Source organism: Empidonax traillii, unplaced genomic scaffold, assembly GCF_003031625.1.
Source record: "Empidonax traillii isolate 1590-97213 ecotype Southwest subspecies unplaced genomic scaffold, ASM303162v1 scaffold959:size240107, whole genome shotgun sequence".
Classification (NCBI taxonomy): Eukaryota; Metazoa; Chordata; class Aves; order Passeriformes; family Tyrannidae; genus Empidonax; species Empidonax traillii.
Window position 1 is genome coordinate 88,986 of NW_020956152.1, and position 27,175 is coordinate 116,160.

The window sequence follows — 27,175 nt, forward strand, 5'->3', positions numbered from 1 at the left end:
GAATCCTACAAGCTAAAGGTAAAATGACCCAATGGAAAAATATGACTCACTTTAGTGACTTTCAGCGAAGAAAAAAAAACTTTCTGAACTGTCCAACCCATTATTTTGAGCAATTTGTAATCCCAGCTGTAGTTAATGCTTTACCTAAAGAGAAGCTGGCTGTAGTAAAAAGAGAGGGTTTCCATGGTGGCCTTGGATAATGTAAGGATATACTCAATTTTCATACTGAAAGTTCTTTCAAAGAAACTCAAGAAGGAAAAAAAATTGATACAGTATATATCAGCTCCTGTGAAATTTCTGAGTTACAGTCATGAGAAGCAAATGGAATTGTGTCCAATGTTACTATGCTGCCTTATTTTTGTACCTGATAGCATACCAGGGGAGTATGTGTTCTGCAACATCCATCACGAGATCAAGTGAAAAAAGGAAATGTGTGCCGAGACTGATAAAACCAATGCTTTGATACAGAAAGAATACTGAGAGGATGGATGAGCTGGAGCATGATTCTCAGACTTCCTTGCAGCCAATTCTGCCAGTATGGGACACTGTTCTCAATGAGTACTGGGGTGTACTGGAAATTAGGATGCGCTGGAAATTCTAACTCCCATTGCTGCTCTCACAGGGATTTGGATGCAACCTCTTTAACTGGATTTGCCCTATGACACAATTTAATTCTAAGTACCTCGTTATTTGCTTTAAAGTTGTTATTTATTTCATTATCATTAAACACTGTGCTGGTTACTGCACATATATACAGATTGCAAGGAGCATTCCCAGAGTTTTTGCTGTCAGTATTCACGTGGATCCGTGTGCAATTTCTGTGCGCTATTTTGGGTACAAGGGTGCTGCAATGTGAAATCTAGCACAATCAGGGCTAGATTTGGCCTTTTTCTTGGTCCCTAGAGAATACAGAAGCGGTATGACAAAGTTTACATCAAAGTCCTACACTAGCAGAGAAGAGGAAAGCAGACAGGATGCTGTGATATCTGTACTGACTAGCTCCCTGCTGCTAGCTTGCAGCGGCTTTGCTGGGGCTGGATTCTCACACAACACACCTGCCTGGAAGCCCCACAGTGAAGCTCAAGCCTGTCTGCAAACTGAAGTGTGACTGAACTAAATGAAAGGGTTTTTACAAGCACATGCAGTTTTAAATGTTGAGCACACCGTGGTTATGCAAGCCTCAGAGTGTGATATGATCTAGATTCTTCGCTGACTCATTTAGTGTCCAGGATCTTCTGAGCACCAGTCAGCCCAGTTCATGAAAGAGCTCTTTATTCTCCATCAAAACAGAGAATCAGACAGAGTTTGGGTTGCAGTGAGGGGAGCAGAACATGAGCTTGGTGGGATGATGAGCAATCTTGAAGGAATTTTTTATTTTTTAAATTCAGGGTGAGGACCTGTCTTTCATCTTCAGTGCAGGGGAGAAATGCAACAAGTAGGGGATTACAACACACAGTGCATGTGGGTATTATTATGGTTTCACTCAGCCTAGAAAAAATAGGTTTTTAAATGAAAACTATGTAAACATTTTTAGGACTGAGTAAAAATGTGCTCTAATACAGTGGCTAGGGAGCAGGAAAAGGGAGGAGCAAAGAGATGTGAATCCAAGAAAGATTGATTAGCACTAGAAAGAAAATGCACTGAGTATTAATGTTGCAGTGATAGATACCTAAAATATGTCTCCAAAGACTTCATAAAAGAACTGATCATTCCAACTATTCTGGTGGCTATCTCCTGAACAGTAAATGTATGTTCCCAAAATACCTGCAGTTGTGACTTATGCACCTGAATAAATGATGATAGCAGTGATGCAGGACTGCTTCATCTTTACATTATTTTTTCAGCATAAAGTTACTTTAAAGATTGTGATAGCCCTGGGACTCAACTAACATAGGCTTTCTGTAACTACTTCTATGTCAGTCCTCTCTTTGCAGCAAGTAGAGTTGAAAAAATTTGGAAGCATATTTCACAGGTCCATACTGTATTGAAAGTATGCTTCTGTTCACACTCACTGCATTTGTAAACTTCCCAGGCAGATTATTCACACTCACTTTTATCCTCACAATTCTCAAAATTCTACTTGAACAATCCAGTCGTTGCAAGCCAGACTGTATGGTGCAAGTAATCAGAGTATTGTGGAAACATCTAGAGACTTCCAGAGGAAGCGGGATGGGCTGAAGGGAGGGCCCTTGCACTAGCATTATGCAAACACAATGTCTTGTCTTTACAAGCTTGTAGTATAAATAAGGAAGGTGGATTAATGCTGGAGGAGAAAAGAGCTGCACAGAAGTGAAGGGAGTTGCTCAAGATGGGAGAGCAGGTAAGCAGGTACAAATTGCCATGCTTCATAACAAAGTGTTCTTACTTTCTTACACCAGAACTTGTAGGGCTGCTTACACCTGTGTGATTTGCACTGTTTTATGTAAGATTTCATAAAATACTGTTTCTTCGACGGACCCACTTCAAATCTTCTGCTAGTTATTTGATTACTGCTTCATTCTCAATGCAAAATTGAGGCCAATTTTTTATGGAAGTATTTACAGAAGTGCTGGGAGATTCAAATTGTATCTCCATGCATTTAGAAGCATCTTCTTTCTCTATTAAATCACTAATAATAAAGGCCTTAAGACCACTGAGGCCAACAAAGCAAGTTTGACATTTCCAAAACTAAAATAATTTCAGAGAAATAAAGAATTGAATAAAATGAAGTTTGAAATGTTTCCTAAAGCTGTAGTCAGGTAAATCCTGAAAAGTGATGAGTCTCAATACTGGGCTTCAAATTATTTATATGATTGCCAAAATACAGAATAGCTGTATATGCGACTTTTTTTTACTTTTGCCACATATTCCATGAAAACTTTTTACTTATGTTTTTCCAAAGTCCAGGACTTTATTTATTTATTTATTTATTTATTTATTTAGAAGATAAAAGGCATATTTGAGCCTTGACTTGTGGCTTTATGAGAAAGTATCTTCAAGTTTAACTGTGGAAAAGAGAACACTTCACAACAGATGTGATCTAACCTACTTGGATAATTACCCCTGTTGGATAATTAAATACAGAGTAATCTGAACTGGGGAACCAAAGCATCTCTGTACTTACCACACCATTTCACTTTCCAGTTGCGATTAGCATCAACACCATGACAGTGAAACCTTGTGTTCTTTGATCTCGTTTTTCTCCAAAATCGATCCTAATAGAAGTTACAAAGTATTTAAACAGCAACAGTACTATATTTTGGCAAATATCTATTTGTACACATAACAAATCAACCCTAGTAAACCCACTCGGTATTCTACTTTAACTGAAGTAATTTACTTCCATTTTGCAAGGCAAAAAGTGATGGACCAGATTATATAGGAAGTCACCTTTGAATAATGTACAACCATTTGCTCTTTCCCATCTCAAAAACTCTTTGAGTAATACTACCGAAATTACTTACATTTGTCCAGCTAAAATGATATCCATCCACATTAAATACAGGCATGATATAGAAATACAGTTGAGTTAACATCTTTCTCATGGCAGGATCAGTCTGGTATGTCTGAAGAGCCTAAAGCAGAAAAGCCAAAGAAAACAGTTTCCATAATAAAAATAATTTTCCAATTAAGTGTTGTGACAGGCTAAGATAGTCATGAGGCCTTCAGCAGTACAGATATCTGATCTCATGGCACCACAGACATCCTCTGAGCTCTGCTTGAAAGGCTGACGTCTTCCTACAGATGTGATTCAGACAGCATGGGAACACATGAAAAACATGTTTAAAAGACCCTATTCTCTCTGCCTCTCAGCTACTTTCAAGTCAAGAAGACATAACTGATATTACAGAGAAGCAAATGCATACAAAGTATTTCTTGATATAGGAGCTGAAAGTCAGTGGAATAGAGTCTTAGTTGAGGAAATGAGTTTTGCTCCCATAAGACAATGGAGTCCTGTTGCTTCCACCAGATGACAATTTGATAAGGTCTTAAAGCATTTAAGGCTCCCATTACATAAGCTTTTGTTGTATGCATAATACATGCACAATTATTAGTATAGGGAGCTTATTCCTTTATAACTTAGAAACCCCTTTATTTTGGAGAATCTTAAGTATAAAGGCTGGTAGAGGAAGGCTAGGGAGAGAAAGTATTTTTATTTTCTGCTCTGCATCTTAGAAAAACACAGCAAAAATCAGAGGCTCCTCAGCAGTTCTGTTTGCTAGTGCCAGAGATGCTCTTTTACCCGTTCCACGAAGCTTGGACCCCTCATGCTGTAGCAAATAGCATCCCTTGTCATAGCTGGGCACCAAATTTGCGCCCTTCAAAGCTTAAGCGTTGATTCTGTAAGGTGAGGAATCGAGTGCTTCATGTGGCAGGCAGAAAGTGTTTCACACTGATGCTGGGTTCAGAGGGATGCCTGAGCCTGGCTCCTCTCTTCCTGGTGCTGTGATTACAGCCTTCTGCTCTGCCGTATTTCTGGCCCTTTAGATCCAAAGAGTAGCATGTGTCGAGAGGTGGGGGGGGACGGGACACAAAGGAAAATGTTTGCTCTGAAATAAACTAAGCTAAATGCTTTTCAATTGGCAAATGCCAGGGAACAGGGTGAAGTACAGGAATTTAGTACTTCTGGGCTCCTAACCATGCAGCTGTTTGAATTACTGAAGCTGCCATGGGAGCTGAGGGATGTTTTTAGTGGAATACTGGCAAGAAATAGCCATACACCTGGATGTGTCTGGGTCTGAAATTTACTCATGGAGAGGTCTGACATTTTTTTCTTCACTGAGGGGATTAGTGAGACTTCTAAATATTTTTTCTAAGGGGTTCATTAATCACCTCTCTGTTGTGTGGTGTTTTTGCCTCACCCAGGCTCAGTTTGCCCTCCAAGCAGTGCACATACAAGTCCTTCAGCCTCACTTGCAGATCCAAAGCAGTGCATCATCCCTATGCAAAGCCAAGTCACTCAGAGCTGCTCCACAGGGCTTCAGACAGGCAAGAGGAGGGGAAGGTGACCAGCAGAGGGCAAAGGGGCACAGCACAGAGTGAAATGCGATTTAGGCAGCAGCTGGAACATCATGGTGTAGAGCACTGCAGGGTGGGATGAGATGCCAAAAGTGGGGTTACCACAGGCAGAATACACATGTAACTAGGTAGATAGGACTACTACGTGTGTTAGGCTAGCCCTGCATGTAAATCTGCATGGGATTGAAAGCCTCTAAGTTAAGTGTGGATGTGAAATCACTAAAACTGTTCTTACAGTGGAGACAGAATCAAGGCATGCTCCAGAACATAAGTCAAGGGAAATGAACATTTTTATCATGCTTATTTCAGGGAGAAGCAATTTAGCAGGGGAGAAAATGAGGCTACATACACAATTTCTTTGAGTTTTTTATGCTTTCTCTTCTTAGACAGTATCAGCAAATTAAGCTTAGGTTTTGTCCCTATGTTGGATATTTGCATGATGATGAGATTGGCAAATGTGCTTATATCTGTACTTATGTATGCAATTCTTTCACTGTCAGCTGCATCTGTAATTACACATTTTGCTACACTGTAGTGTTATATACTGTATTTTAAACTGCAATGCTGTAAGACTAAACACTTTAAAACACTTTTTATCTCCTTAAAATAACTACGGATAATTAATTAATTTAAGGTAATACACTGTTTAAAATTGCATGGATGAGCTTTGCAAATTTTTCAGAACCTTTCCAAATTTGCAAAAAATGACATAATTAAAATACTTGAATTAAGGCTTTTTAATACAGGTTTTAAATCCTGTGGAGAATATATTTTTCTTCCTAGATAAAAGCACCACCATTTAGAAACCTAAACAAAACACCAACAACAAAATGCCAAGCACCCCTTCATTTTTTTTGAGGTTACTCTGTGTTATTTTAATGCCTGCTGTCACTGGCAAAATATCAGGAGACACTTTAGGAAGCATTATAGTCTCCCGTAATAACATTCAAAATTTGAAGTCTTAAAGTTGATTTAAAGCCAAATATGTCAATCATTCGGTGCTGTTCTTTAAAGAATATATGGGTTTGCTTAATAACTTGATTACCCTTTTAGACTAGCATTTCATTAAAAATGTAGTGGAACTGGTGCAGCTATCTTCTTCATGGAAAGCAAGCGGGTGGATGGTGTAAAGTGAGATCATATTCACTCCTTCTGCTGAATACGTTTTGTTTTTCCTACTGCTTTATTCTGGCAATTTTATTTGGTGTATGTAATCAGGCAACACGGACTGTACAATCTCTGGCAATGTGCCTCAGAGTTACCAAGGTGTGTCCTTGCAGGAGCAAATCCCGCAACCTGCCTTTAGTGACACAACTCCCAAATCCTCCCAAAAACGATCATGTGAACCACCTCCCCCACCCCCCTCTGGCGGTGTTGAAACATTTTCTCCGTGTGTGACACAAGCAAGGCAAATATAAACCATTAGTGAAGTAACCACCTTGTAGTTTGCACAGAGCTCTCAGAGTATGGCTTGGTACTGCTTCCCCATCATGCAATCAATAGCAGCTTTGCTGCTGAACGTGCAGAGAGCCAAACCGGCCCAATAAATGCTGAATAGTGTTATTAGTGAGTGAACAGATGACACAGGAACCCTGCCAATACCGTGCAAGCAATCTGCCTGGGGGATGGGGGAAAGGACAGGTGATTAATAGGAGGGGGCTCGTTCATCTGGATCAGCTGAGTGGTGGTTGTTGACAGAGCTACACCGGCTTAGGCTGGCTGAGGATCAGGTCCATAGGAAATTTAATTTAGGGGATGAAGTAAACAAAAGAGCTATATTGTAAACTGCCAAGGCAATAAAAGGCAAGGGTGTAAAATGGATTTAGGACGCAGTTAGGCTTTTTATAAAATAAGGGGATTGACTGAGAAAGACAAAGCAAGGAGACAGGGTTGAGAGAAACTCTGAAATTGCAATTGAGCTTAATAACAATTTGCTATCCCACAATTAATTGTTATTAAATTTAAGGTGACAGTCAGCTTTTGCTGTTTCTGGTTTTGAATTAAACAATCACACTGAATTAAACAGTTACTATTTTAGCACATGGAATTTACTCTCTTTACTGTTGTACCAGAAATCACATAAAACTGCTTCTTATAAAACAGGATTAACTCTTCCATGCCATTATTAAGATATGATTTAAAACATCCTTTCTGAAAGTAACACACAATATTTTACTATTATCTGTACATCTTACACTTTAGCAGGGTGACACTATGATCTGCCACTCAGGCCTTCATTGACACTTTATCAGTTTGACAAGTTAGTAATTAGCTGTGTCTTTGTACTTGGAAGCAGCACACCTTTTTATCTCCATTTTTCCTTTTACTGCTAGTATACTGCTTTAGTATTCAAATCACAAGCAGAGTAGTAAGCCTGTTATTAAGGCTAAGATACAACCGAGTATCTGAAAACATATGGCTTAAAACAAAGGGTCAAGTATTCAAGGCTCAAGCCTGAACTGTGTCTGATGTATCTTCCTTCCTTCCTCTTTGGGAGCAGGAGAAACCCATAAAAAAGTGAGGGAGATGACTGTGCTGCAACTGCTCTTTAACACTCAGGGGAGAGCCCATAAAAAGAGTCTGACAAGAAGGATCTGCAGAATCCCGATGTAAATGAGTGTAAATGGAGAAAATACTGAAGCAGAAAAGAGGTAGAGGGATGATGATGTGATGTTAGAGAAGCAAACAGCCATTCCAGGAAGCTTGTGCAAGGCTGGGACTACTCAAGCAAAGGCATGATCTTGTAGGGAAGAAGCTGCATAACTACACAGATCTTAGTAGAAATAGGAGACATAACCTCTTGGTTCCACTCTGTGAAGCAGCACTTAAAAAATCTCTTAGGTCCCAAACAAGTCAAGGACTGCCTAGCAGGGAAAGGAAAGGCCAGTGTTATTCTGAAGCACTGTGAGTGCTCTGAAAGGGGCAATACAAACTTGTCTACTAGCAATTGTATGAAACTAATGCCCACCTACTTGGTGGAGATACGCCTCTGAAAAATGTAATTACTGAATTTTACATCCTAGTTATGCTGGTCTAGCGTAGTATATATTGAGGGCAACCCAATAGGATTCACTCAAATACAAGGTTTAATTAAATTGTGGAGACACAATTAAATAGAATCACAGAATATGCTGAGTTGGAAGGGACCCGCAGTGACCATCGAGTCCAGCCCTTAACCCTGCACAGGACTGTCCCCTAGAGTAACACTATGTGCCTGAGAGTATTGTCCAAATAATTAAGTTACAAATTACTGCTTGTAATTCCATTTCTGGAACCACTAAATTGTCCAGTGCATGGAATTTTCTTTCACAGTCCTTTCTCATGCTCCGTATTGTTTCTGCCTATCAGTAGTTTTACTGAGACCGTAATTACTCGGCACCATCGCACAGGAGTGGACTGCTAAAATATAGATCAGAATTTCCTCCCTAGGGCAAGTAATGTGTTGGAACAACAACACAAATTTTTTTCATGACTTGAAGAAGAACATACCCAACAGCTTAAAAGCCTTCACGAGGTAGAGTCTGAATGTCCTAGTGATGAATACTTACATAGGAGTTTACACAAGCAAGTGTCATTGAAGAATTCCTACTACAGGCACAACACAGCTGCAGTGTTATTTTATCAAGATGTACTCACATCATGAAAAATTAATAGCTGCAAGCAAAATGAAAGTACTTTTTACCTTCTTAAAATTATGGGTAGGCAGGAAGATGCAGCTGAGTAGTTGAAAGTGCACAAGAAAAATAATGCAGTACTTATATCCTTTTGGAAAAGGAAAACTGGAAACAATTTTAACTGGTTTTTTGCCATCGTGAAGATGTCACAGCAAAGGAAAGCACCTTTCCTAAACTGTCTTCTCGTTGAATAAAACCTGGGAAGTTCCACCAAGCATCAAAAAAGAAAAAAAACCCTGCGCAGGATAAAAAGAGTTTGCCACAGCTGCCTTTAAAACAATGCATCATATGCCTCGTTGTGGTGACAACATAGTACTGCACTCTATCTTTCTGGTCTTAGCTCAGATTTTATAAAAAAAAACAAACAACAAGCAAACAAAGAAACAAAAACCCAAAAACAAAGCATCACAACTGAGGGCCAGTCTGGGAAACTCTCGTTGACAGTGTTCACTGCCACTTTATTTTCCTTCCCCTCAGAAGTGGTGCACATTAGTAACCTCTGTTTTCAGTAGCAAGGATGTGCTAGAGGGTTGTAGGTATGTGAAGTGGTATATAGGGTGGCTGCCAAAATAACTGAACACATTCAGAACTGAAACAGCTGTGGAATGGAGGGGACATGTCGAGTAGAAGCAGAAACTACTACACATAGGTATGATTACTGCACGGAAACTTAAAATGTCGGGAACAGCATTTGGAGGAAGAAAAAATATCATGAGGATAAAACAAATTTTGCATTAGTACCAGTGCCTCTTGCTGCTGAAAGGCTGAAGAATGAAGTGCTGAGTGAAGAGGCTGCAAGTGGTGATCTCTCTGATGGAGAAAACACAAATAGTGTTTCAGGCAGAAGCTCCTGACAGAGAAGAATGAGTTAGCTAAAGACAAGTAAGGCTGAGTGTTTCAAATATAGATACTGCAGATGGATTTTTCCTCCACATAATGTACAAATAGGGAGCACTCAGAGAAGTCAATTTTTTTTCTGAGGTTAGGCAGCAAAAAAGACAGCTGGGGAGATTAGAATCCGGCAAACAATGAAAATTAAGCTTCAATGATTGTATTGTATTTACTGAAAGAGCTGCAGAGCATTTGTGGAGAGATTGTAACCAGCTGACTGGTCCTTCTAGGATTAAAAAAGCCCAGTGTTTGTGGTGCCACGACCACCAGCACCTGTGAAGGATGATGCAGGGGATCAAGCCCCTTGGGAGCTTCTGACCTTCCTAAACCAAGGGTAAACTAAAAATTGATGATCAGGAGGAAAACCCAGATAGGGAGATTTCATAGAGTAAGAAGATGCAACAATTTAAAGAGAAACAAAGATTTCATGTCAAGCCAACATCATCTGAAGAGCTTTAGCTGAAGGGAACAGACCTTGGAAAGAAGGAACATACCAAGCTAAAGGGTGAAGAGAAAAAGCTACAACTACAGTCTTAGTTTTGACCTTGCACACCTCTTATTCACTTTGGAATATTTCAAATTGTTTCAAAAGCTCTTCAGATTTCTGAAGGCCAACAATCAAAGATACATTAGGAACAGTGGCATTCCTGTTCCTAAGGAAGAGGACTGGCATAAACGTATGGCTTATATGGAGAGGCAGTTGGGCCCTTGCTTTCCTTCCTCTAAACTTCTGCTTAGAGAACTCAAAAAACCCAAAAAAACAGACGGAAAGCCTATCACGGGGATATGTGAAATACATTGTCTCAAAGAATAACTAAATATAGGGGTAATGAGCATCCTTTGAACTAATCTTAGTCTGAAATCCTGGACTGTGGGAACTGTACCTATTCAAAAGACTTAAGTTTGTTGACAAGTGATAGGTCAAGTGTATAATCTTTAACAAACATCACTGTGTTTCTTTGCATAACTATCTTCCCCCCCCTCAGGATCAGTCTATTTCTTAAGTGTGTGAAAAAACTGGTATCTGAATTTATTAATTAGCTAGTATTTCAAGCTGGTAGCTATGGATAGCAAGGGGAAAGAAATTTTCTGACTCCTTAAGGACTGCTGGTTTTGATGGAGCTCAGCAAGACCCAGAAATGATCCCGAATGTGAAGCTATTTTCCTGACAGTGTGGACTTCAGCGCTGGAATGAATGACTGAGTGTTGCCTTGACTGTTGAGGCAGCATATTGCAGATGTTTTGTCCATCAGAACACGTACTGTGGAATTTTGTGGAATAAGTGCTACACTGGCTTTCAGCAGATCTTAAAGTAGGAATACTTATAGCTTTATTGCCTTCTGATGGTATGGCCTGCATGGTGCAGAAAAAGAGCCAACTCTTTTTTACACTGTCTGAGTCTCCTGCTAGGACCTGTGTCTGATCCCACTGCTGTCCTTATTTGGCTCTGTGTATGTGCTGCTACTTTAGCTATTCTGTCTACAGGCAAGCACTTCATAAACATTCTTGAGGAAGAATCTCAGGTCTTGAATGCCACAAAATTCCTGGTAAAGACTGGTCTCTGGGGCCTGGTCCACAAGCCTAATGGCTGGTTAATTGGCAGTATGCATCCCATATGCATCCCACAAGGTGAGTCATAAATCAGTCTCAATCTGAGAATAGTGGGAGCAGATGTTGCAATTTTGCTTCTTGGATTTACTGTGTGTCTCTCTTGCCTCATTATTATGGAGTGAAAAGACGGGATTCTGGTCCGGTTTTAGAAGAAACCAATACCAATGTCAGTATTTAAAAAAAAAAAAAAAAAAAAAAAAAAAAAAAAAAAAAAAAAAAAAAAAAAAAAAAAAAAAAAAAAAAAAAAAAAAAAAAAAAAAAAAAAAAAAAAAAAAAAAAAAAAAAAAAAAAAAAAAAAAAATAAAAAAAAATTGAGCTTTGCTCTCAGAATTTAACTTCTTTGTCTGCAGTTACATGTTTGCTCCATGGCTGCATTATGAAGTCCAAACCATCATCTTAAATAATTGGTAAGTCAAATAATTGGGATCCCTACTGAGGATGGGAAAAGAAGGTGATGGTGGAGGTTACTGCATTTTCCAAGTGTGAGGCTATTTTCACCTTCATTTAGGCCCTGATGAGGGGCCTCTTAGGAGGATGCACTTGATCTTAATGGACATTTCCCTTACAGTTTTCATTGGATTCTTAGAATATTTTGTCCAGGACAACAAACAACGCTTCTTTCTTGAAGGTTTTTAATTACGTTTCTTGTATTTCCTAATCTTGAAATACAAACTCCAGCATCAGAAACAAAGAATAATGCATCTCAAAGTCCCATCTCTTCATGTTATTTTCTGAAAATGTTATGTGAATGACAGACATTTCAAGGTTATACATCACTGAAATGGATCAAATGGCAGCATTTATTAGAGGGAAGAAAGTCAAACCAGATGTAATGGGAATCCTCATCTGCTTTCACTAAAGCTGAAACAGAATCTAGTTTTGATGTTAATTTGAATAGGAGTCTGTGAACCATATTTCATATTTTTTTAAAAATGGTAAAATTCTAAATTTGAGGTCTGGATAATTTGATATATGAATTCTACTCCTCTCCTAAGTTCACACCCAGTGAAAAGGAGTTAAATGTTCTTACTTAACATATATACAAAGGTAATTATATTTTTGCAAAAAGACTATAAGTTCTGTGTCTTTGTTTCCATGAGGGTTATTTTAGACAAATATATGCTATGTCTGAATTTTGTTTCTACAGTCTAATGCTTTCTACAAAGTATACACATAATGGAGTACCTTTCGTAATATTTACTAACTTTTTAATGTCTTAGATCCCATTTAGCCTTTTTAAAATCCTAGACTAACAACCCTTTTTTCTTTTTTTTTTCTTTTTTCTTTTTTTTTTAAATCTTGTTGTGAACATGAGTTCTGTCTTCATTTATCTTTGCAGGTTGCCTTCACATTAGCCCACATGTAATCAGATCTGTTCCCTTTCACAGTTCATCTTGCTCCCCTACTCCACCACAGGTCTCTTAATATTTCCACTATCAGAGCCCTTTTTCCACTCCTTTCCAGCTGAGTAAGGCTTGAAATTGTGTGGGACTGCACTGTATGTAATGTGAGTGCTATTTTACCACAATACAGGTGTAGACACTTCTCTGTAATTCATTGGCTGCTACCTTTCTTGATTTGAAATTCAATGACAATGAGGTAGGATTTGTCAGACTGTTACTCCTGAGAGAACATCTGATTATCTTTAGCTGAGAGACTACAGACATTCAGAGGCGCCTTCTACAGAAACAAACAGTGATGTTGTTATTAACACCAGACCTGTGGAACACAGAGTCAAGGCTAGAGCTCATTCCAGAGTAGATTTTAGCAAAAAACCCAACCCAATACACAGAAAACAAAATAAAAAACCCCAACTCCCCTAGCCATGGTCTTTGCTTTCTTTTTGTTTGTTTCAAAATGTGAATAGGGTGGTTTCTTACTTTGAATTATATTATCACATAATGCAAAACTCCTTCCTGTGCATTCTCTTTCTCTTTTAAATCTTTAGCTTCTATATCTTTTTCCGCTTTTCTCTAGTCCATCTGTTCTTTTTCTCTAACTATTGTATTTGCCCACACACAGAACAAGCCTGTGTAGCAGGCAGCCCTTTGCCTTCCCATGCTCCAGCCTTACGTCCTCGATTCCCTAAATCTGATCTGCTTTAGTCTGTTTTGCATTTCTGAATGGGTGGGACCTGGGTCCTTCTCAGCTAAACAACTCCAGACACTTTGTAGAAAGTGAGGAGCTGCTGCCCATACCCTGGCGAGCCACACTAGCAGCTGCTCAATGGCACCTCCACCCTGTGGAGGTGGTGTCTCCCGTTGTTTGCAGCAAATCCACTGGCACTCAGAAGCTGCCAGAGGTGTAGGCATGATAACTGAGGGTTCCCAAGCTGAGTAGGAGTATATAGTGAAGTTTGTAGCACCCAGTCTTGAGCTTGAATGTTAAGTGACAGTCATGCATAAGTTTGTTTTTTTCCTAAGTTAAAACACTTGAAAAGCCTAGTTGTACACAGCAACATGGATATACTTCAATAAAACCAAATGACAAAGATCACATGGTGAAGAGGAAGCTCAATAAAACATTTCATGCTGCCTGTGTAGTAAAGGAATACACATATACTGTTCCTGCTAGAAAAAAAGCCAACATCATGTATATCCAACATTTCCTTTTCCTTGCCTTAAATCAAGGGGCTTGAGGTGCTATTCCTTAGAGTCACCAAACACGCCAGGAAAAATCTGTCTCCAAGCTGACTACCCTTTCTCAGAACTGCCCATAAGTGCCAGGGAGGATGGAAAAGTGAGCTGCTGGGCTGCAGAGGTGCTTAAGGGAGGAGTTGGCCAGCAAAAGAGAATTGCAGAGTTTGAAGTACAGAGAGACCTTCAGTTTTGCCAGAGTTCTTGTTAAATATGTCTAATTCATATAATGAGAAAAGCAATATCCTAAACCAAGTGTTCTAAACATCTTGTCTCTCCTTTCCCAGTAATTTTTAATATAATGATGGAGATTATGAGTATAATATGTTCTTTTCCTGATGCTTTTTGCTTTAATGCTGGATTGAAATATTGCTCTAAGAAGGGATAGAGAGACAAAGGTGGTACATTCTTGCAGTCTTGAAGAACTCTGTAGAGACTTTTTTTAATCTAGGAAAGTGCTTTTACATAGTTAGTGAAGAAGCCTTACTAGCAAGCCACTCTCTGAAGATCTCAGATAACAACCAGAAGATTTTTATATACACGCTTAGAGCCTATATTCCACCATAAAGTCCATGGAGAAACCTTGTGACTTTTACCTGGCTGCCACATTGTAGTGCTTTATGGGAAAACCTTGGTAAGGAAGAGGTACTTGGGCAACAGGCTTTCCCACCAGTGTCTGTCTGTCCCAAATATCTTCCCTCCTTAGTGCAGCCTGTTCTCCTGGGTAGAAAAGCTGCTCAGAAATAGTTGCAAGTTAGTTCATCTTTGACAGAAGACCTAATTAGAAGACACACCATCACTGCATGCCCAACTATGGATCTGGTTTAGCCTATCCATGCATTTTGTGTATGTGTGTGTGTGGGGAAGGTATGCAAAAATACTCAAATCACACCTGTGGGGTTTTTTTAAGCCACCTTTGACTTCTGTGAGTTACATTGCAAGGTAGTCTTCATTGTGCAGCTAATATCCCATGTTGAACAAAAGTTTGTTGGCTAAAGGGAAATGGCAAAATCCCGTAAACATGTCATGCATCTGTAATGAATCCCAAATTAGAAGAGATTAAGTGCTGATATTAAAAAAAAAACCACCACCAAACTGCCCTCCCCTCAGACAACTAGGAAAGCAAAGTTCAAAATCCATTTGATTTCACCACTCCTTTGGAAAATGGCAAATGGATGGATATGAAGGCTAAATCCTAGACATCAAAGGTAAAGGGAAATAAATGCAATAAGATAGGATCAAAAAAACATTGGAATAGTGTGATATTCAGGTAATAAGAAACATATATTTTTAGACGAAATCCATCTCTGAAGAAGAACCAGCAGATAAATATCTGGCTTTGAGACTGGTGTTACTGGCAGAATTCTGGGGGTTTTGATCACAGGTTGGTTTAAACAACAGCAGGCTTCCAGGTGATGTAGGGTACACCTGTCTCAAAGGGAGAAAAGGATCTTTGCTCAAGGAGTTAGCAGGTCTCATTGAAAGACTTTTAAACTAGATTTAAGGGAAGAGGGGATAAAACCAGGCTTGATAGAGATAAGCCAAGGGGCACCACACCCATGTTTGAGGGACCGTGTTCTAGTGAGCGTCTTTGATCTGCTATCTCAGTGGAGGTAGTGGATGGAGATCCATGTGGAAGGAAAGATGCAAGGGTTAATGACATGATAAAAAGCACAGAAGTGCCTGAGAACGGTTATGTAGGAATTAGGGCTTCTCCCCTGCAAAAAGTGGCAGGATCAGTAGCCCAGCTGAAGTACATCTACACCAATGATGCACACAGGGTGGACAACAAACAACAGGGGCTGGAAGCCATTGCACAGCAGGAAAACTATGATAGTTGCCATCATGGAAACATGGTGGATGAATTCTCGACAGGTTGAGGCCAACTGTTCAACAAGGCCAAGTGCCAGATGCAGCACTTGGGTCATAACAACCCCATGCAGGCTTGGGGAAGAGTGGCTGGAACGATGCCCATTGAGAAAAGAACCTGGGGATGCTGGTCAACAGCCAACTGAACATGAGCCAGCAGAGTGCCCAGGTGGCCAAGAAGGCCAATGGCATCATGGCCTGTATCAGGAATAGTGTGGCCAGCAGGACCAGGGCAGTGATTGTCCCTCTATACTCGGCACTAGTGAAGCTGCACCTCAAATCCTGTGTTCAGTTCTGGGCCCCTCACTACAAGAAGGACACTGAGGTGCTGGAGTGTGTCCAGAGAAGGGCAACAGAGCAGGTGAAGGGGCTGGAGCACAAGTCTTGGGAGAAGTGGCTGAGCGAGCTGGGGTTGTTCAGTCTGGAGAGAAGGCGGCTTGGGGAGGCCTTATTGCTCTCTTCAACTACCTGAGAGGAGGTTGTAGTGAGGTGGGGTTCGATTTCTTCTCCCAAGTAACAAGTTATAGGACAAGAGGAAATGGCCTCAGGTTGAGCCAGGGAAGGTTTTGATTGGATGCTGGGAAAAGTTTCTTCACTGAAGGGGTTGTCAAACATTGGAACAGGCTGCCCAGGGCAGTGGTTAATTTACCATCCTTGGAGGTATTTAAAAGACGTGTAGATGTGGCACTTAGAAAGATGGTTTAGTGGTGGACTCTGCAGTGTTAGGTTAAGAGTTGGACTTGATGATCTTATAGGTCTTTTCAAACCTAAAAAATTCCATGATTCTATTTAATGATTCTGTGATTTTATCTTCCTATTCCTGTGGAATTACACAAAAGAGAAATGTCTTTCTTAAACTAAGTTGTTAAAGCAAAGATACTTCTGAACTGATCTGAAGCAGTGCACACTGGCACTGATTTACCTGGAGTATTACCAGAATCACAATCTTCACACTTTTAGGTCTTGGAATAAAATCCTGCTTCGTATCTCTGCCAATTTGTGTCTGGCATATTTTTGCCCTGTGCCTAGCTGGGTCTGGCTGTTGCTGTCCGCTTTGTTTATTAAGCACTTAAGTATTCTACAAATAATAAAAGAAGAGGAATAACAGAGCTAGTTCTTTTTCTTATTATTAATATGTTAGATCTTTCATAGGAAAAATGCAAAGTTTATTGAACCAAAGGGACTTTATGACTGCAAATCTTTAAACACTTACTTCTTTCACGAACCACTGGCAAAAGGCAGGGCCAATCCACTCTCTTGCATGAATCCCACAGTCTATCCAAACAGCTTTCTTGTAGGGCCGTGATCTTTTACCTAACTTGAAGTGTGAATATTCACAAAATATCAATAGATCTCAAAACATCAGTGAAACACAATAATGAGAAAATAACAGAATATGAGAAACACTAAACCATTTTGAATTTACTCATATAAATGAACATAAATTTATTGTTTTCAAAGGTATGGCCAAGATAATGTTAGGCATGTATGCCAAGACAATGAGGCTGATCTATGGGGAAAAAAAAAAGAAAGGAGAAGTGAGATCTCTCAATTCCTCTTTTATGAGGAATGATATCCTTAAAAATCACATGGAGTAGGGTGAGGAATAATAACACTACAGGAATAGCCTGATGAAGAATGAAATTTTCAGAACTCTTCAACAGCAGAGGAAAAGGAAATACATTGAAACTAAAATTTTTTTGTGTCTTGCTGACACACTCTAATTTGTGGTCCTAATCATGTGAGTTGGAAGCACACAGCCCTTAAATTTTGTCAGCAGCTAAAGGGGAAGTGTATGTGGCACAGGCTGAAAAAGGCTCCAGAGTCCTCTGGGGTCCCTCTCCAGCATAACTGCTCTCCTAGTTGTCTATAAACACAAAGCTTTCCAATCCCCTTAAATCCAAATCCTGCTAATTGAACTTGTCCTGTAATCTATCTTCATGTATATCCAGTCCAAATAAATAGGATTTGGCTTTTAGTTTTCCATCTTTTTTTTTCTTTCTTCATTGAAGATGACATTCAGAGAGGCACTTAGATCTTAGCAACTTATCCTTAGGAAATGCTGTTAAGCTGCATCTCTGGTGTATAGGCTTTAACACAAATAACAAAGTGTCTGTCCCTGATTCCAGACTTTAGTCTGATTAATGACTATTTAATCTTTACCTTGAGTACATACAGTGGTCTCCCTTCATAGGATTTTCCAACAGAGAACATGTGAACAAGATCTGAATGAGTTCTATTCAGATGATGCATCCAGTCCTGGATCTGCAAATACAGAAATGAATCGTTGCTTCAATCTCTGCATTTCATGGGAAGCAACTGTAATACATTTATTAATCTCAGCTCTCAGTCCTCTGTATGTTTTTGGATTTTCCTGTAGTTTTTATTTTTGTCTTTTTTGTTTGTTGGCTTTGCCTGTTAGTTTGTTTATTTGTTTTTTTGGACACTAACTATTATTTGGCTCTCATAGCTCTATTGCCAGAGTCTGGATGCAGCCTTCAATCACATGGTATTTTTTTTCTCATTTGAGTGTTGGATATTACTGGAATGCATTAGCTGTCCATCAAAAATCTGGGGATGGGGCTAGTGCACCATTCTCACTAAATACTAATGGAACAAAGAAAGAAGTTCCCTGATTCTGCCTGCCAGAACACAGAATGGCAAACAGATTGACTTGCAGGATTCAATGGTACCTGCAATATTTGTTTCAGAGGCACCAGACCTTCCTGAGGTGCAGCACTCTCCATGCCCAGTCTAGTGACTTTGCTTTGGTGCAGACTGAAACTGTGTCTGTGAGCAGACAGAAATCAACAGAAATTATTTACCCAACCACCATCTGGGGTAATTTAACATGAATTTGTATCTATGTATTTTTAAGTATTTGTGCCTCTTGTGCAAATACTTAAGTATTTGTTCACATCACTTAAAAGACTAAGTGTGACTTATCACTCACTGAAATCTCTTATTCCACTGGAGTAAAAGACCTTCCTAAAAAAAAGAAGTCATAAGCTGTCAAAGATAGTTACATGTAAAGATAAGCCTTGAATACATATACTAAAACATACATATTTTCAAGAAGGTACCTATTTTCGAAGAAGAAACACTTAGAACACTTCTGAAGATGATCAGGTAACCAGAACTTGTAGAGAGAATGTAGTAGATAAGAGGAACAATATGAATTTTCACGTACTTCTTCCAAGGAGTGATACACTTCATAGTTATACCCAGAGAGGGACCTTCGATTCCTATACGACCTTGGTCCAGTTTGGTTTTCTACTGCTTTCTGTAGGTCTGATATGAGAATCCTAAGCAAAAAAGAGAGCAGTAATACTGAAAATGTAGTAGAACACACAAGCTAAATCAGAACAACAATCACATTTAGAAGAAATATAGCAGGAGTTAAACCATCCTGACTTTACTTCATCGATTATACTTTGACAATAGAGTGCTTCAGGCTCGTTTGAATATAAGCTACCAAATAAATAGTCCAGCTGCTTTAAAATGTAACAGTGCCTTCAAAAACACAATGAGCTTGCTAACACCTAAAACAGGATGATGTAAATAATGTAGCCAATGTGAAGAAGCAACCACTTTCATTTGTTTATGGAGCAGCATTTGCTGTCTTCTGTTGTAATCCAGTTATATTACGTGATCATGGATCTTCAAAAACTGATTTCAAACCACTTAAAAATCTTTTTAGGCCTAGAAAGACATTCACATACTATTTTACTGGCATGGAACATTAAATATAGTTACAAGCTGTAGAGGCAAAACAAAAAGAAGAACATGGCAGCATTATCATTCTGTCTAAAACACAAAAAACAGCAAAGAAAAATTCTAAAGTGTGCTTTGTTGTTCACATTATCGATGCTGCAACAGTTGTTTGCCAGTTGTGTTAAAATAACTCAGGAAAACCATGAAACTATACCAAATGGAAATTAAATATACTTCCATAAAATGTGATAGGTTCTTTGCATTAAGAGTAAAATGCAGAAAGAGTTGTGTAAGTGGAAATATTTCCTGGTTTATGGCAAAAATAAATAATGAGACAAACATAGAAATATAGCAAACATCTAAAAATAATTATAAAGAAGTTGGAGCATCTGTCCATTCCATGAGGCAGTAGCAGGATCTGGGAATATTGTCACCAACATCAGTAACAACATGACTGTAAAACTGAGTCCATTCTTGTATGCCAACTTCTCCTAAAGCATTGCAGTGTGTAATCACCATAACACTAATTCATCATTCCTGTAAAATGATAGTGGCATTCAACTTTTTAAATTTTCATAGGCATCAGCCGCAATGATAGGAAAAAGATGGAAATAAATGGCACTTACTCTGCTCCTAACTCAAGTGTGCAGCAGGTACCGCAAACACAATAGCTCTATCTAAATGTAGTATCAAAGTAAAGGTTATTCTTGTCTTCAAATGCATTAGTGAAGTAGTTGTATAATTTGGAATTACATTGTTCTACATCAGCAATATTCATTAAGCAAACTAAAGAATTATGATCTTGACTTGCAAAGTACTATATATACTATAAGACCAGTACTGTAATGCCTGTAATTAGATTAAAGGAGCGCTTTTATTCAAGTTTTTAAGACATTTAATATTTAAAAAAAATACTTGACTGCTTTGTAGAATTCTGATTAGTGTTAGCACCTACCAGAATCAAGCTCTGTTTGTTCACTTTTACAATAATGCATTTAATTTCATAACTCCTGATTGTTTATGCATCTGTACTCTACATGAGATTTGATAATATTTCTTTACTCTTAAGTGACTGTGTATTTTGTGTGCAAATAACAGAAAGGCTTTTAAGTCTCTCAGGTTTTAGGGCAACCTAAGTGGCTTCTTTAACAGAAAACTTACAACCAAAGCAATTTGGTGCAGAGTGAATTTATCTGATGTCTGGCTTGTTTTCATGATCATCTTGTCAAGAAGTCAAGCCTTGAGTCAGACAAGCCTGTTTTACAGACAAGTACTGGTCACCTAGTTCATTATTAGGAATGCTTAATGCTTCCTAACTTTAGAAATTTGTCATAATTTAAGCAAGCATCAGGCTGGAATTTTAGCTGGTGTTTACCTCAGATTTTTCAGTTCCAAAAGGGATGTAGCGATTTTAACTCCTTTGCAGAGTGTGTAGAAATTATATAATAAAAAAAAACATTATGAAAACCAACCACGTGAAAAGGAGCTGTACAAAGTCTTGCCTGTGGAGCAGCACTTCAGCTCAGTGGCTGTGCCTGGTCACCCTGCTCTCCCTGACTGTGGCTGTTGTTGGTTTCACGGCAAATCCTCCTGGCTCTTGTGGAGTTACAGATCTCAGGAGGTTTATCGGGAATAGCACATGCTTGTAGAGACTTTGAAGGGTTTTGCTTCTGATGGCTGGGACCATCTGAGATGGGCAGCAGGGGGATGAAGAGGGAGAGCAAAGGAAAAATCTGGATCTGACAAAATGCTGCCCAGCTTCCTTCCAAGTGCACACAACTTGTGCACCAAAAGTCAGAGGGGAGATTTTTCCCTGTGGAAGATTAATGCAGTATTGTCATAGTGTTTGTACCATCTTGTTTCAGGTAAGCTGAAGAGACCCTTTGCCCTGTCACTTCTTTCCCTTGCACACTCTGCTCTGCAACCCAAGTAGAGGTCTTCAAGTACAGAGAGTGTTTATAACACATATAAAATGGCCTTCTGTCGTTTCATTAAAGGTGATTACTGTGACCAGGAACAGCAGCAGACGTGAATACAACTGTTGGGGCACTCTAATTAGGGGACTTTTTTTTATAAGCACAGGAAAACAATTACAGAAATCCCCATCTCACTTTTAAACATAAACAAAACTGAAGGGGTGTTGAAGACACATGAAAGTCACTCCGAACTTCAGCTATTGAGGTTGTGCAATTAATTTTCCTGTATTTGTTTCTGTGTTTTTAGAACAACAAATTTATAAGAGACCATTGTTATAATAGAAATGGAATTCTGATCAGTACTACATACATACATACATACATATACAGTATGATTTGCACCATCCTTTTCTCACTGAGAAATAAACAAAAATACTCTCATGTAGCTCTTTATTCAGTAAATATTTGAGAATTCAAATAACTCATCACTTGATCATTCAGATGCTTAGGCATCTCACTGAAAATTCTTTGATGACAGGATCATTACTCTTGTCCAGTATATCATAATGATTAATATGAAAGGATAAGTACACTTCAAAACTGTCTTGAATTTTTTTAAGGAACACTATAAACAATACGTGATCCTTAGCGTGTATGTATTTATGCCATATGACTTGTGTTGGGCCACTAGGATTGGAGAGTAATAGAACTAGTGTGTTCTCGTACAGTTGATGAAGAAGGCTTGCCTCTGTGTTTGCAGCACACTCGTAAATAAACCTTGCTCCTGCTAAGTACAGAGAGAGGCAAAGCAGGCTGTAGAATTAGTAATTACCATCCCTCTCTTAACAGATGTGATTTCACATACATTGAAAACACTTCAGCTTGACTCCAAAGGAGGACATTTAATTAAAGCTGCCTGCCTGTGGGAGATTTTCTGTTCTCCCACTAAAACGGTTGTTTTCTTGGCAGTGCCTAGTTGTCTGCCAGTCTAATTGCTGTGGTGTGGAATGTATTCCCAAGCGCACTTGGCATGGTAGAGGCAGACCTGCCCCAAAGGCCAGATCTCTGGAGCAAGGCACAGAAAGCGAAGCACGGGCTTACGTGTAGTGGATGTTTGCTTGCTGGAGGTAGGGCAGCAGGCTTCGGGTCGTGTTCCGCGGTACTCGCACGTCAGTGACCGTGCCCTCGACGATGTGGAAGGGGCTGCTGGGCTGCCACAAGTCCACCTGTAGTGCAGGAACCAACCTGTAATTCATACGCATTCAGTGTAGGTGGGGAAATCCAGGAGATGGCACGCTTGAAGGTATGTAGGCAAACACCGTAGGCATGATACAGACAATAAACCTGCACTGGCTGGTCCAGCTTGACATCTATACTAATGGAGCAGATTTTTAGGAATGATTGCGTCCAGTTTACCACAACTCTCATGGGAGATTTGCCAATGGGAAGAGAAAACAGTTTCCAGAATGTGCCTCCTCAAATAGTTTGGAATAAAAGCTACTTCCAGCTTCGTGCACTTCCTCAGACTACTATACATTCCCTATGTCCTATGGAGTCCATGAGTCTCTTTTATTTTATTAAGCATTTTCTGTGTTCACTGGGACAGTAAAAGAATGCTAAAGACATATAGAAGGCATAGCAGATGCCACTGTTGTTTACAAGGCGTACCCAAGCTTCATTCTTGATAATAAGCAGATCAGAGGTCAGTAACAGGGCACCAATACCATGAATACTCAAATTTTACATGAGAAGTCAAAGTAACAGCATTAAGATAATCAAATCATTACAATCTTATAAAAAATGATAGCTACTGAACGATACCGCTACTATTGGTGTACTACCTCTATCTGCCCACATCTGAAGGATGTTTCTTGTCCATTTTTACTTCCTTTTGTTTCCAAATCTGAAATACACTCGGAAATTCTAGCCTAAGGCATGCATGAATTTTCGAAAAAGCAAGAAAGTTTGCAAACAGGGTTTTGAAAATCGGTATTCTGTACCCTGTAGTAAAATAGTGTAGATGCACATACTCTGCAACAGAGGTGAAAACAGTTCCTTCTCAGGCAGTGTGAGGACAGCGGCGAGAACAAAAGTTAACAAATCTCTTCCCAGAGCTGTTGGATAGTCCCAGGAGACTATAAATGGGAGTTTCAGCAACTGTCTCTGTATCAGCGTGACAAACAAGCATGTCAGGATCCACAGGCTTAAAAAATATATGTTTGTGAGCTGAATACAAGGAATGGACTACCACGTCCACACGTCTTAAAGAGAATTTTAAAATAATATTTGATAAAAGTCTTCTGAAGTTTATTGCATTCAGCTGTGCCAGGCTGAACTGATGGAAGTCATTAATACAGCTCGTGAGTGTCCACTGCTTTCCAGGTTTCTAAGAAGGTTTTTATAATCTGCATTTTAAAAGCTCCTGACTACTTCTATGCTATACAAGCTATTTTTGAAATATCAAATGCATTTCACCTGGTCTTGCTATAACCTCATTTGTGAGGGGAGTACAATCTTGAAAAAAGGGTTTAGTTCTCACCATTTCTCAAGTGGCTGTGATTAAGAATATTCTGATTACCAAGGGGTCGTCTGACACTGAACCTGATGGTAACGCATACAGCAATAATGACCTCAGTCCAGTTAATCCAATTAAATCCAGTTAAATACTTTGGAAGCAGCCAAACTGAAACACAGGAGCAGCCTCTTCTATTTCCTTGACAAAACCACTCTTTGTTTCACGCTGCCACAATATGGTCCACGGATCCAAGTGATAGTGGTGGGTGGGCGCAGCATCTTTTCAAGTCTAACACCAGGACTGGCAAAGTTCACAGGGCTTGTGAGGCTGACAGCAGCTATGACAGATGGTCAGTAGAAACCAAACTCATGAATTAAATGGTGCTAAATGCTGCTTATAAATAAATATCTTCTCACTGTGCTAACACCTTATGTTTGTTAGTTTATCGATCTTTCATATTTTGATACATTAGAGGCACCCAGTGAAATTCAACACGGTTAATTTCCCACATGGTAATTAGAAATGTGTATTAGACTTTTAAGATTTATCCCTAGAAATGCACATCAGAAAGGGTAAATTTGTTTCTCTTGGAGCAACAGTGTATCAATCAGCTTGAGCTAACAGCACAAGCTAACAGCAACCAAAAGGCAGTACCCAAGCACATAAAACTGCAATAGAAAAATGAAAAAAAAAAATTCATACTTCAGATACACCTGAAACTCATCTTTGTTCTTGGCAGTTACTCAGGATTTATTTTAGAGAAATTCTCCATCGTTGTGGAGGGGATAAACCAACCAATAGTCACACTTTTAGTTATAACATCACCAAGCTTTTTAATTTATGAGGCATTCTAATTATTCCTCACATTACTGGCTACAAGTGAATATGAGAAGCAGAAGCAATCTTCATGAAATCAGTGGCATACTGCACACCAGTATTCTCTTTTGGTGAAAATGAAGTATTTCACTCCTGGCAGTGTCCTGGAAGTGAGACAGAAAAATCCCATATTTAGAATGCAAATGATTCCACTCCATCTCATTTCCCTATTTGGCTTCATTTGATTCCCACTTTTCGTTCTTTGCAATGTAAACGAAGCATTCAGTGCTCCTCTGGGAGATGTTACCTGTCCTGTTTAGAGTACTTCAATTGCTGACTTAATTTTGCCTTATAAAGCATATAACAAGAAATACATTTCTCCAACAGACATCTTATTTATATTGCAGCCTTCAGCTTGTCCTTGGTGTGACATAGAGATAGCGCATGAAAACTAACAAACAGAAGATGGATTTCAGGGCAGACATGCTTGGACTGAGCAAGTCCAGCTATCCTTTACTCACTGTCATCTTCAGGAGACTTCATCATTGCATCTCCCATGGATACCGAGGGTCTCATAGGAGTCATTCCTCTTCTTTGAGCATCATTCTGCTCACAATTATGCCTTGGATTTCCACTCTGGGCTCTGCTGGCTAGTGAGTGGTAGTGATACTAACTGCTATCCTATCCTCTTTACTATCTGTGATGTGGTGTTGATTTCCCCATATATTATACATTAGCTGTTATACAGTATTATGAATGGTGTACCAGTCAGTGCCAAAAGATATCTGTTTGCTGTGTGGGTGGTAGGATTTGCTAGGAAGGAGAAAGATTCTCCAGCTACAAAACAAAGACATGCAGAAATCCTACAAAACTCCCTGAACATACAGCAAAAAATTTGACCCTCAAAATCCATCTGGTATCTTGAGGCTAGGGGAAAAGCTATATGCTTAAGACCATGTCTGCAAACCTAAATACTCTCATCTCCTTTACACGTCTTATCCTGTCTTTCAGGAAGCAGGTTGCCTTTAAAAGGTCTTGGGATGTTTTATGCCTTAAATAATAAGCAGAGCCCATTCAAGATTTTTCAGCATGTCCAGAGTTGGGACCAGGAGACCAATTACTCAGCACCTGCCACTGCATACAAGTGCAAGTGTGACTATGGGTAGCTGTTCTCAGGAACAGCAGTGCACTGGCACCCAGTGAATGCTCTTTCCAAGAATCTCACTGGAGGCACGAGCATCTTCACTAGCTTTCTATGAGAAGAAATGGAATATAAAAGACTACAGTTTGCTCTCTTTTCTCAAGGGATTTAAGCATATTATTGCTTTATTAAACCAAGAAAGTATAAGAGATTATTAATTGTGACTACATAAGTAAGTATTCCTTTTTATCTTCCCCATTCTTTTTTCAACCTCACTCGTCCCATTGAAGACCCTGTGGTTCAACTTGGGCTTAGGAAAGCCAAGTTTCTTTTTAGACAGTTTCTCTTTAAACCAAGGTGTTAAAGACAGTTCAAAAATATAAATGCATCACATTTTACCTGGACACCTTCCAAGGTACAGCGACTCTCTCATTAGTCATGTCTCTAAGTTTTGGCCAGTACAGTGTTGAAAAGTCAGCACAAGGCAAAGGGACAAATATTTTAAACAGATTTGGGTGCTGAACTAATAGAATTCAGAATTTTATTCCAAAGTTTAAAATTATGCAAATAATTTTCCAAGAATACAAACACTTTGTTGGTATAATGCTGCATGTTACAAATGGTGTACAGAAAACTCTGTTGCCCTGCCAAGACAGAAACCAGAACAGGGAGGTTTTTCTTCACTAGTTCAGGTTTTCCTCCTGCTTATTCCATGCCTGTGTAAAGAGAGTCTAAGAAGAAAAGAGTCTCCCTGCTTTTCCCCATAAACCCTCTCATGGCTGCCTAAATCCCACAGTCTTTTTTTTTTTTTTTATTCAAGTCACTGAAATAAATCCCCAGCTTCTTTAGACCACGGGGCTTAGTCCAGCCTTTGTAATTAAAGGCATTTTCTTGGGCAGTAGCCTCCAGTTGTCCCTCACTACCCTTTCATAAGCAGATGTTTAATTTCTTCATCCATTTATCCTGAAAGGAAGATGCTTAGTGCTCTCACCAGGTCTGCAATTGTGTATCAATCAAAAGAGATGACTGATGCTTGTCATGAAAATAACTAGAATAACTTTGCCATAACTTATATTTAATATCTGGAGAAAATTGTTCGTATGATTTATCTGTGTTATACCCCATGAAAACGGTAATTTTGCTATGCTTTATTACCTAGAAATTCCAGTTTTTACTTTTACTGAGTTGTATGTAGCAAGGAAGAATGACTCCTGTTCACTTTGACATTGGTGGGTAATTATAGCTGTGCTGTAGTTCACATGGAAAGAGCAGAACTGCTTCTCTCCAATGCCTTCAACCTTAAAAATGTTTTCAGGATCAGGACTGATTTCATCCTCACTTGCTCCTGCCAATTAAGGAACTTAATTGATAGTCCTGATTGCAAATCTCCTTCA

The 27,175-nt window shown here is 39.2% G+C and overlaps 1 protein-coding gene across 1 annotated transcript in view; it reads right to left on the reverse strand.

Moving 5' to 3' along the window:
* The window catches only part of CPA6 (carboxypeptidase A6), an 80,260-nt gene that overhangs the window by 8,253 nt on the left and 44,832 nt on the right, over positions 1 to 27,175 (reverse strand). The window contains exons 3-8 of the mRNA XM_027903435.1: positions 22,411 to 22,535; positions 18,870 to 18,984; positions 17,843 to 17,944; positions 16,893 to 16,997; positions 3,444 to 3,554; positions 3,104 to 3,194 (exon numbers count right to left, since the gene is read on the reverse strand). Of these exons, the coding sequence (XP_027759236.1) occupies positions 3,104 to 3,194; positions 3,444 to 3,554; positions 16,893 to 16,997; positions 17,843 to 17,944; positions 18,870 to 18,984; positions 22,411 to 22,535 (649 nt within the window). The remainder of the gene's footprint in view (positions 1 to 3,103; positions 3,195 to 3,443; positions 3,555 to 16,892; positions 16,998 to 17,842; positions 17,945 to 18,869; positions 18,985 to 22,410; positions 22,536 to 27,175) is intronic.